General features: G+C 42.2%; 1 protein-coding gene across 3 annotated transcripts in view; it reads left to right on the top strand.

Annotated features, from left to right (window-relative positions):
* LOC135219303 (hemicentin-1-like) overlaps positions 1-12,500 on the top strand; it is a 113,823-nt gene that overhangs the window by 64,789 nt on the left and 36,534 nt on the right. Inside the window, exon 1 of one of the 3 annotated variants that reach the window (XM_064255959.1) lies at positions 6,216-6,238. The exons of 1 other annotated variant lie outside the window; for it this stretch is intronic. Coding sequence is in view for 1 of the 2 variants with exons in the window: in XM_064255957.1 (XP_064112027.1) it covers positions 8,846-8,906 (61 nt within the window). In the remaining variant the exon portion in view is untranslated. Of the gene's footprint in view, positions 1-6,215; positions 6,239-8,830; positions 8,907-12,500 lie in introns of those variants that run through there. One more of the 3 variants, XM_064255957.1, reaches the window with a different exon arrangement.

Raw genomic sequence — 12,500 nt, 5'->3', positions numbered from 1 at the left:
CACACACACATATATATATATATATATATATATATATATATATATATATATTATATATGTATGTATGTGTGTGTGTGTATGTAACGTGCGATCTCGTGTATCAGGAGTTCCTAATTATTTTGAGAGCGTCAATTGATAAGGTGGATCGTTGGGCAAGCTAATTGCTGACCTTGAGTCATTTGTGTGTTTGCTGCTGCTCAGATTATTTTTCTTTCGAAATCCCAAGAACTGACCAAAGGACATCCCAAGATTAACAAAAAGTCCTCCAAGATAATAAAATCATTGACACCTGCCAAGCCCTAGGAGTCCTTAATAATTCTCTCTCTAAAGATACTGCTCATTTGACCTGTTTGTGTGTGTGTGTATTCAAAAGGTTTTTAAAATGTGAAGCACAGGTAGTACAACTTTAGAAAACAAAAAACAAACAAATTTTATAGTTGTCAGTCGGGTTGAGTAGCAAGGGGGGGTTTTATACAAACAGCGAGATAAAACCATTTCTCCCATTACAGATATCAAATATCATCTTTTCCTTTACGTAGGTTTACGATTGATAGGCTTTTTATGCAATAAAAAGAAACGGAATCAGGTTTTCTGTCAACATGGCATCTCATTTTGGTGCTGTTGCCGATATTTCAAACAGCTTCGGAGGCATTTCTCCTTTCTACAAATGTCTTGATTTCTTATATCGTAGGTATAGAATAAATTGGTAAGCAAGGAAATATGAAATAAAGCATAACAGAATAAGTTTGGAGAGTGATAAAATAATCGTATGCAGACAGATTCTCTCTCTCTCTCTCTCTCTCTCTCTCTCTGACAAAATGAAAGGTTGGAAACAATGACTGGATATTGCTTGAATACGATATGGCAACAAAGTTTTGGCCTGACTGAAGTGTAGAGTGACATTGACAGCGACTTACAAGAAATATATCCCCTATGGCTGTGGAATTAATGATATTGTGATTTTCTAGCCGAAATTGACACATTTCTTCCGGTTTTTCCTAGCCGAAATTGACATTTTTTCCTGTGTTCTTGTTCTTCCTAGCTGAAATGGACTTTTTCCTTTTTTTTCAAACTGAAATTGTGCCATTTTTTCCTGTGCTTTTCCTAGCCGAAATTGAGTTTTCCCGTATTTTTCCTAGCCGAAATTGTGACATTTTTTGCTGTGCCATTTTTACCGGCCACCCAAATGTCAGCTCCTAGAATGTATAATACGCTCCCAGTTAGGAGGACTGAAACTTATCAAGTCTTTCAAGAAAAATCTGAAGACGTGTTGCAGCGTTATAGTATGGGTTTGTTGAATGTGGAGTCCGCCATATGACTCACAGTATGTTTGCCCTGTTGTGATGGACGTTAATCAGTTTGCTGGTCTAACCACTGTTTTTTTGTGGAGATCTCACTTTCATAATCTGTCCGTTCTTAGCAGTCGGTCTGGCGTGAACACAATCAGTCTCATATTTGCAGTGTCACGGAACAACCAATAGAATAAACGATCATCCGGAACCTTGAAGGAGTGAAACGCCCTTTCCGTCACTTGTGTGTGAAGACAGCCATCACGAAATAACTGCTGGAATTCCTTCAAGACTACGCATTTCCGTTCGACGACTGACACAGCTCGCCAACTCCAGTCATTTCCGTCATCTGTCTCACTCGTGGGGAATCGACTGTGTTGAAGGTCTTTTTGTCAGTTGCTGAAATATTGTACATTCCTAGACAGCATTCTAGTGATGTCTTATGGCCACCTGCTAATTGGCGTATGTTGGAATCGTATCTACGATTTCAGTTTATGGTGTATTGTACAGTGTTCTCTATTATTGCTGAGAGATGTTTCATTTCGATGTAGTTTGAGTCCTAAATTATTTCGTTTCTTTAATCTTTCGTAACTTCATTTTTGCACTTGATATTTTTACCAACATTTATTCCCCCTCTCTCTCTCTCTCTCTCTCTCTCCTATCTCTCTCTCTCTCTCTCTCTCTCTCTCTCTCTCTCTCTCACCTAAACACTGGATAGTAGATAATGTTGATTGGAGTGCAATTTCGTAGTAATCTCTCACGACGAATGCCTGACGTAATTCAAATTGAATTCCTTGTGTAGTTTTGCAAACTGTGATAGCATAGTTTCGATTTCCTTTTGCATCGAGAGAGAGAGAGAGAGAGAGAGAGAGAGAGAGAGAGAGCACTTTTTAGGTGGTACCCATTTTGGTTAGCAAGATAGTTTAGTTGAGGAGCGACCACCCCCCCCCCCCTCCCCAAAAAAAAGGAACTAATTTACAGGACGACACTTGTAAAATTTGAAGAACGATGTTCTCTGAGGCTGTTTGTCCCTTAGAGAGCGCCAGTGATCAGGACTTCTCAGGAATGTCCACCGACTGTACGAGGCTCCGTCATGGAAATAGCGTTTCTAAAGAACCTTTAGTAATGCCTACAGTGCACCGCGTGAGGTGCACTGACGGCGCTACCCACTGCGGGGACTTTGCCTCGCATTTCTTCCCTTAGGGGGGTAGTGCCGTCAGTTGCACCTCGCGCGGTGCACTGCAGGCATTACTAAAAAGTTCTTTGCAGCAGCCTTCGGTCCCCAGCTGCACCCCTTTCGCTCCCTTTACTGTACCTCCTGCACCCCTTTCGCTCCTTTACTGTACCTCCTTTCATGTTTTGTTTACTCCATCCTACTTTCCTCAACCCCTCCTAACAATGGATCCATACTGCGCTTTGAGGTTTTCCTCCTGTTAACCTTTCAAGCCTTTTACTTTCCATTTCCGTTTCAGCGCTGAATGATCTCATAGGTTCCAGTGCTTGGCCTTTGGCCTAAATTCTATATTCAATTCAATTCCAATAGACTCGCATTTCCTGTTAGGCTGTAGTGATGAAACCGAGTTGCACGGGATCATGTACAAGTTTGCGTAGAGGTTAAGGGCCACTTGACCCTCATTTCAGGTTTGATGGTCATACTTATAGTGTGGTGTTGTTTGAGATTCAGTCAGCAACATGGCTGCACAGCTCAGCCTTCTGTAGACTTTGAGTTGTATAGTAGTAGTAGTATAGTAGTAAGTAGGTAGTAGTCGTCAGGGAGAAATCTCTCCCAAGTCACCGGAGGACACCGAGCGGCGGTGGAGGGAGCCCAAGTTCTCTCCTCCTGCCCTACTCGGGCATAGTGCTCAACACCCCCCCCCCCCACCCTTCCTCCCCCCTCCCCCTCCTCCGCTATCCACCTGTTTCTCCTTTTCTTCGTTTGGTCGGCTTCATTTAGGTTTTTGAGTTTAATATGCCACACATTTTATTTCCCGTGTTCGCACGGATATTGGGACGTCTTTATTTTGAAAGTTGCATTACAACAAAATGTCCAATGTATATTATGTATATATGTGTTAACTTGAATTTTTATATGAAATAGGTAAAACGTAAGACGAAAGTACTGTTATACTCTAGAATGAGTTTTTTGAGCAACATAATATAAAAAGAAAACCAATTGAGGCTTTGCTGAATTAGTAGTACCGGCATCTCCAGGGTCAAGGTACGCATAGCTTGCCACCACCTCGAACCTTGGAGCCTCCAACCCACAACCTTCTCCATACCCAGTCCACTGGCCCAGTCGCGTTCCTTCCTAATCTCTCTCTCTCTCTCTCTCTCTCTCTCTCTCTCTCTCTCTCGTGTTCCTCTTAGTGACCCCTGTGTAATGCGCCTCTAGCCTAGAGTCTTGACCCACATACCAGAGTACTACTGGATAAATGTCGCATCTTAGAACACGGTTGTCATTGACAGCGATAACAGTTTACGTTTTGCCGAGTTAATGCAAAATGTAGATTTTATTATAATGGTATGGCAAGGATTGTTTGCTTTGGGTTGTTCTCTTCGTTTGGCAACACCGCTGCCGAGCCCTGACAGTGTTGCCCATTATGCGTGTCAATATTTTTGTGCGGCCGTCTTGGTATACCTGCTGCTGGTCCTTTACTCGTCGCGCATTGATATTGTTTGTTTGCCATTACCCGGAGCTTTTTGTGTCGTCTGTTGCTTTCGTGTTTTTTTGCAATATTTATACTAATTCCTTTTAACACATTTATTTTTGCCCCTCTGTAGTTCGCTTTTTCCTAAGAATAACAATAATTTAAAGATCTCAGAAGTGTTCATTTGTCACTGACGTGTTGACCAGTTGAGAGAGAGAGAGAGAGAGACGTGGAGGCCTGCGAAATGGCCTCGGGGTTCCACAAGTGTGTCCCTTCGGCCTTCGCTTGTCCTGGAGTAGGGAAGGAAGGGATAATGGCCCCGTGAGGGACGATGGAGGCTTGGGTCTGTGTTGTAGTGTTATAGACTTCCATCTCGATGAGCGCCTGTGTGGCGGGTGGTTGTAGTACCGGGTACTATGGACGTCGTCGTAGTAGTATGTAGCACCATCCCAAAGAGTAGTATATATCGTGTGAGGGAACGAGAGAATTTCTCTCGGAAGACTGGAGAAACCAGAATATGATGGCGGCGATGGTTGGGTGGGGAACGCTTCGAATGAGGATGGAGGAGTGGTAAGAATAGAGAGAGAGAGATTCTGAGAGGAATATTCTCGTGAAAGCCTCTTGAGTAAAGGATTAGGATGTCCTTGGGAGGTAAAAAAAAAAAAAATACCTTCAGAAGATGATGAGGAAGGGTGTCTTGAAAGCGTTGGGTTCGCTCAAGATGAAGCCCCGAACCCGAGACTAAGGAATCTTGAGAGATGGAGACTAGGAGCCAGAGTAGGCTGTTGGGATGTTGGATGATTGTCTCGGCAGGCCCTTATTTATTTATTTATTTATTATTAAGAAGTCTGGGCTGTCCGCTCTTGTTTTATGTATGACCCATCATCAGAAATCATGGATAAAGTCTGTGGTATCGTGGTCTTCCTCGATCTTGGTGCGGCATTTACCACTAATAATAATAATAAATTTTATTTTCAGCTCAAGGCCATTTACATGGAATGCACATAAGCGCCTCCGTGATCTTGGCCTGCCACCTCGGTGGCCGCGAGTTCGATTCTCGGGCATTCCACTGAGGGGTTAGAGATGTGTATTTCTGGTGATAGAAGTTCACTCGACGTGGTTCGAAGCCACGTCAAGCCATTGGTCCCGTTCTGAATAAAACCACTGGTTCCATACAAAGTAAAAACACCATACAAACAATACATGGAATACACAAAGAATAGATACCTAAGACAACACTCCACTGGAATTGTCGAATTTGAAAAGTCTACCTGCGTGACCGGAAATTCTGTGCGTAAAAAAAAAGACTTAATCTTGGAACTTCAGAGGTTATAAAGCGAAGGTACTACAATAATTGACTGCCCTCATACTATTCTACTTGCATTTGAATAAGTTTTAAATCTATTTCATTTATGAATTTGTTTTTTTCCTTTGTAAATAAAGGAGTTCTTTTCTTCAGCATTATCCTTGACATTGGCTTACTTCTGATGAATGATCATCTTCAATATATTGGCCTTGATTGAGCCCGACCCTACAATGAAAGGGGGAGCTTAGACGAGTGCAATAAAGACAACAACAATACAGACCTATTTCTCGCTCGGCACAAAGAAGTCAAGTGTCGAACACTCACTCGAATTCGAGTTCTCGCTGGGGGAATAATGGAGGAGAGTTGGGACATATAACAACCTCATTCCCTCTCTCCCCACCATCCGAATTCTTCCAATGAACAATAAGACATAAGAAATGCGCCAACAATCGGCAACACGAAATGTGCGGGGAAAAATAAATGGGGAGAGGGGGTGAAACAATGAATCATAAATGAAAAATGGCCGGATATTACCTACTGTCAACAACAGAAAGGAAAGGGAACATAAAATCTGCGCCATATTTAAGACCACAATGAAAAAAGTCAAAAATGCAAACTTCGGCGTATCGAGTTTTCTGATGAATGATGTCCTGATGGCCAAGCCCTTCGCTCTCTCTCTCTCTCTCTCTCTCTCTCTCTCTCTCTCTCTCTCTCTCTCATTTTGATCCTGATAAGCACCCATGAGCGGCCTTAAGGGCAGAACCACCACACACTGAATTCATGGAAGTCGGATTTTGCTTATGAGTTGGTGGAACGCTTGTTGATGTTGAATTTGTAGTTGTAGTTTTAAACACACTGCACATTGTGGAATATATGGCTTGTGAATATTGACTTAGTTCGTTTTTATGGTTTCAATTAATTGAAATTGGTTCTTTCAGGTGAGTGCAGCCTCTTGGGGCGTTGTATGCCTGACAGGTGAACCAGCCCAGATGCCCGTGAGTACTAAACCCATTTAAAGTCAATTTAAATTTCTGAGATTTTGTTTGTGTATATACATATTTGTTGAACTCTCAGCCACTGCTCTTCCCTGTAAACGCGTGACTTTGTCAAGCAGCTGAATTATTTTTATTTTTTTATTTCAAAGTTTAAATTCAGGTTAGACAAAACTTTCTGTAAGCTTACTTATCCTTGTTTTTAGACAAAATTCAACTAAAGTTATTTGTTGTATATAGTCTTTATCCCCATTTAACTGGCGAGAGCAACCAGAAGCACCAATATGCAGTGAATGTTTTGCATCGCTGTCTTAACTACTCAGCTCCAGAGGATCTTTATTCCTCACACCGTTGGACTGTGGAAGAACAGCCTCCCACAGGATGTTCTGCAGTTGGACATTCAAAGTTCAAGTGAAGTGCAATGCATAACTACCATAATACTGTTCTCCTCCTTTTGCCTTTTAAGCATTTTAATATATTTTCATCTTTTCTTTCTGTATTTTCCTTGACCTCGTCTGTCTTGGACCTATTGAACACCATATTCTTTGGAAGCTCGAATTTCAAGTCAGTGGCCCCTTTGGTGGGTTTGTTCCAAATGAAAGGTTTCATCTTCTGAATAATAATAATAATAATAATAATAATAATAATAATAATAATAAGAGGAGTAATAACATATATGATTTATATAATAATTATAATAAAAATAGTAATAATACATATACGTTCATGCCTGAGTGAAATACACATGTTGGCTAGTATTTGTTTTATACCCTAGTTCAGGGGTACGATGTTAATGAGAGTATGGAAATTGTGTTCTCTTTACATAATAGTTATTGAAGAGATATTCAGCCGTAGGAAGAAGGGGAGTAGTACTAGGTAGGGCAGTGGAGAGGCCTTTTGTTGCCTCGCCCCTCAGGAGGTCAACAGACTGTACCTTTCTTCTCCCATCAAAGGATACTTCAAAACTAGTTGACTTCCCTCCTTGGAGGTTAATCTGATCTGGGAGTATATAATAGAGCTCTTCTTCTGCCGTCCACGTAGAGAGAAGCCCCTATCATCCCTTGCCCTCGCCTCCACTTTTCCATATGATTATTCTCGTCATTGTTGCTGTTCTGGGGCTGTTTACCTGCTACTTCCCGTGAAGTAATAACCAAGTGTCGCGAGAAAAGGCCTCTGAGCAAATTGAGTCGAAAAGAAAGATGGAAGATGAAGTTCTTTTTCAATCATACGGGGGAAACGGCAAAAAAAAAGTATGATGTTTGCATTGAAGAATGAACAAGGACTACATCTGAAATTGATTGCAAAGCGCCTGCGTGAAGACCCCTCGTAAATTTGCCGAACTTTTGTCCGCCTTTCTGTTGAACAGGTCGACTTCCTAGTTGAGTGGATCAAAAACGGCTTCTGTTCAGACATTGTCATATTCTTTGGTCCTTTATTTGGAACCATTGGCGTTTCGATTCTCGTCAGTACTTTCGACTCTGAGTGAGCGAGTTGCAGCATTGTCGAAACAGCCCTGAATAATAATTGCAGCATTTGTCTGTGACCGGGATGATTTGATGCACCTGCACATCTTAAGTCCATAATGCTGTTATGTGTCTCTTGATGAATGTTCCTGAAATTCAGGGGACTGGTACTTGTGTCTCGTTTGTTGCTTGTGACATGTTCATCTCGCTGTGCAAGATCATGTTTTTTCGAAGTGAGCCTGGCCTTGCATAGAGTAGGAGGCGTACCCATTTCAACTTTGTCTGTCTCTGTGTTTCTGAATCGATGAAGGTGCAGTTTGCAACACTTGCAATGCCCAGAATGCCTTAAAATGTTAATTGGAACCACTGCATTGCATCGAGCTCCCTCCTTCCCTCCCTCCCTCCCTCCTTGCTTGGAACAGTTATACTACTGCATAAGATAGAGCCGAGCGAGGTGTAAAGAGCGCTTGTAGATCCGGTTTTCGTCGCCTGCTGCTGCTTTTGTTTTTGTTGTTGTTGTTTCAGCTGTGCTGTGGTTATAGTTTCAGTGAATGTTCATGTTTGTGGCAAAAAGTCATGAAATGAATGTTTTGTTTCGGGAAGTTGTTAATGATGTTTTAATAGATTGTTATCTTCAGTGCTCTCTTTCGTTTCAACGACCTTTGCTTGAGCTGGATCTGTGTAGAACCGTCTCCTATCATGAACTAGAGCTAGTATAGATTCACTATCTTAGCTATGGTTGACTCCCTTGAACTTTGTTCATTAGAATGTGTATCTCTAAGTGTTGAGTTAAATATTGGCGTTCGTGTCAAACTCTTAGGTCACATTATTATCACATAAAACAGAATTTCTAGGCGACGAGAGTTACATGTGTGGACGTATTTGCGAATGCTTGCTTTTCCAGGGAGAGAGTCGAAAGCACGCAGACTGCTTTGGTGGTTAGTGGCCGCTTTCAAATAGAATTGAACTGATGACGTCGTTACTTGCTGGGCTTTCGATCTGAACGTGGAATATGTTTCTGCAAGAATCGACATTATGACGTGACAGTTGATGGGAAGTCATTTGTTAGATGTAAAGAGACACGGAGCTACGTGACTGATTTTGTATACTTGAAAGGATTCTATTTGATAGTGTGCTGAATAAAATCATGAACATTTACCTAGCCGTACCTTTTAATATACGACAAGAGAGCGGTAATAATTCTAGTGGTAAGTAATATTGGTTATTAGTCAGTGGACAGAAAATGAGTGTCACACCGTATTTGCTAATTCGCTTACACATGGAGAATAATTCGATTAACTTCCAGACTCATTGAACATTGATGCTTTGTGATTCATGAGTTTTGGTGTGTGTGTGTGTGTGGAGACGTTTGACAAGACAGTTTCCGTACCAGAAAAACGGTTGGTTGGGGTGGAAAGTGTTGACCAACCAAATTTTAGGGAATGACAGTGAGTGGGTGTTAAGAGAGGAAAGTTGGTTCTTCTCGTGAGGCATCTCCGGTCAGACGCGAAGCAGAATGTGTACTATTTCCCAGACTGGATAAAAGAAAATCTAAGTGTTTATAGAAACAATAGGCTAACATAAGATTTTTGTTTCCGAACTTTACCAGCAGTATTTGCTTTTGTTATCAGGACATGAAGTAAGCAATTGACGTGTCTTCTTACAATGCAGATGTACAGTTCACAAGAACTATTTTTATGGTGAAATTGGATGATTATGGAACACATTTTAGACGCTTTTTGCTCCAAGTGGTTTTCCCCTGGTGTCTGGTGTATTCGAAGCATTGAATGTATTTGCACTGAGGTGAAAGAATTAGAATGGAGGTATATAGTAGATAGGTACATTGTTTTTTTGTTTTTGTTTTTTCAGAAAGTTCAGCCGTGATCATATTTTTGTTTGCTGCCTGAGACCATTGGAAATGGTTTTCAGGAAGTGAGAGGGTTGCAGTGTTGATTGCTTAGTGGCTCCGCATTGGAAAGTGTGTTCAGCGTTTTTACCTTGATATCACTCGTCATGAAGAGCTATTTTTGTGATGAGTACCGCGCACAACCCAGTCATCGTCATCATTATCGTCGTCGTCACCTACTTTCATGGCAAGATGGTTCCCTTAATCGTTCCATTTCCGTCGGTTTCACCATAAGGCTTCGTAGTTTCACTCCAAGTAGGGGGGATAGTGCCGTCAGTGCACCTCACGGGGTGCACCATAGGCATTACTAAAAGTTCTTTGCAGCGTCCCTTCGTACCCTAACTGCAACCCCTTTCATTCCTTTTACTGTACCTCCTTTCACAGTCTCTCTCATCTTGCTGTCCACCTACTGTTATCACCTTTCAAACCCACCTACTTTCAATTCCTTTCCAGCACTGAATGACCTCATAGCTCCCAGTGCTTGGATTTTTTCATAAACTGGATGTTCCATTTCATTCCATTCGTAGTTTCACTTGTCGAGAGAGAGAGAGAGAGAGAGAAACTGTGTTTTATAGGCAAAGGGTTCATCCGTGGCATGTGGAACAGATAACCGCAGAAGGGGGGGGGGGGGGGGGGGGGGGTGGTTGGGGGGGAGAGCCGGTGTTGGGTGAGTATTGCGCTCAAGAGCAAGTGGAGGGGATCAGAGGGAGGTGGAAGAACTCGAGGCCGGAGTACCGCACCTGAGTTGCACCGTTATCAAAGGAGTGTTTGTGGGGGAGGGGGAGGAGGGGTAGGGGTTGTGGCAAGGGAGGGAGGGTGGGGAATGCTTCGAACTGCCTGTCGTCACCGAATCCCTCAGCTTTCAAGACTTCAAGTTTGGCCTGACGCCATCCATTTGGTTCGCAGGAGTCGTTGGTTTCTACGAATTGAAGAATGACGCTGATTCAAGAATTGGGTCCTGCGTTGAAGTCGAAAGAGAGAGGACGTGAAGCACATCGACCTGAGTTTTGACGAGTGCTTTCCCATTTATTTGGGCAATGAATATCATGGAAGAATTTTGTTTCTTTTATTCAGTCCTCACAAAGCTGGCGGTACCATTTGGTGTCATGAATAATGGTGACATTACTCTTGACACAGGTGTTACACAAACGAAAGTGACCATTTCTTGTCTAGGGTAAAAAAATAATAGTATGTACATGTCAAAAATTATTATGTATGTATGTATATATATATATATATTATTAATATATATAATATATATATATATGATTATAATATATATGACTAAAATATTTTCTGTTAGAATAGAATTCCATCTAATAGAAGGACTGCGAGTGTGTCCTTTGTCAACATTGATCGTCCTATTTGACTAAGTATTCCCTTTATTACTTGAGTGTTACGTTCCGGATCTGTTATTCTTAAAAGAGAGATTACTATAATTATAGCACTTTTTAGCGAGCTACCATATCCCCGGAATGGGCCATTGTTATTTCCAGACCAAGGCGGTTCTGAACGAGCACAGATAAGTGATGCACATTGACTGCCAGCCCTGTTCAGTGTCCATTGAGTTGGGCAGTTTTTGAGCATTCGCGACACAGGTGCTGTTCCATAGAAGGTATGGAAGAACAGCCAGGGGAAAGAGCCAAGAGCAACGTTGTGGGCCATAAAGGAGATGAATGCTCCTTTGATTAGTTGATACAGACAGACACATTCGTAGCCTACACAACCGCTTTTTGAGGCGCGGTATATTATAGATAAGGCAGCAGCACAATACCAGGATGTGCTACGCTCGTTTGAAGGCGGTCTGGGATCCTATTGCGGAAACCTACCAATAAATAAAGCCAGTTTAGAGTGACGTCACTTTTTCGTGTTATATCTAATTGTGTGGATGTGTTATAATAGGTCTTGGAATCATTGAGAACTCGTAGTTGGCGCTCACTGGAAATGCCTTCAGCCGAAAAAAAAACGGTCGATGAAGACTTTCCATTTGGAAAAGTCGTGGCATGCTTTCTTTGTCATTATTATTAATCAATTTAGAGAAATTTTTTCAATACAGTGGCCATTGCTTATTTAGCTTATGCGAGGCAATGTTTTTTTTAACAACTGATTTGTCAGTTGTAAATTTGACATGTATAATTTTACCAATCTTCATTGTCTTCTCTGTCATATAGTAGATATTGTGGAGATATTTTGTTCTTCCGATTCATAGGAATGAATGCCCGTGTACCTACTGCTTCTGATCACCAGCGTGTGCATCCCCAGGCAAAATACCTGACTTGTACCAAGGAGGTCCTGCATGGGCCTGTGCATTCGCTACCTCCCCACTTTTCCCACAGGCGAGGCGACGGAAGGTGGTGGTGGGAGGCGGTCCTGCTGTTTGATTCGAACGATAGGGAAAAGGACGAGGCATGCATGCCCCCAGGGAAGTGAGCCAGATCCCTCGGAATGACGCCTCGGATGACTTGCCAGTGGAAGGAAAGAACTGTACTAGCTTGGAATGGGTGGGAAGGTCTTCGTTTCAGCTTCATTCTTGAAGAAGCGAATCTTAACTGTTGGAAAATGACCTGTTTGTGTACGTAGGACGTCATCAAGTCTTCGCAGACTTAAGGTTTCCCGAAAGGGGGTAGTGCCGTCAATGCACCTGACGCCGGGTGCACTGTAGGCACTACTTGAGGTTGTTTGCAGCGTCCATTCGGCCCCAAACTGCAACCCCTTTCATTCCTTTCACTGAACCTCCGTTCGTAGTGTTTCTTTTCCATCTCACATTCCACCTTTTCTAACAATTATTTATGACAATGTGACTGGAAACCTTTCTCCTCTTTCACCTTTGTAACCTCTCTCTCAATTTCCCATTCGGCGCTGAATGACCTCATGAGTCCCAGCGCTTGGCTGTCAG

The sequence above is a fragment of the Macrobrachium nipponense genome, chromosome 1 (assembly GCF_015104395.2).
Source record: "Macrobrachium nipponense isolate FS-2020 chromosome 1, ASM1510439v2, whole genome shotgun sequence".
Taxonomy (NCBI): Eukaryota; Metazoa; Arthropoda; class Malacostraca; order Decapoda; family Palaemonidae; genus Macrobrachium; species Macrobrachium nipponense.
This window is presented reverse-complemented; position numbering and strand designations above follow the sequence as displayed.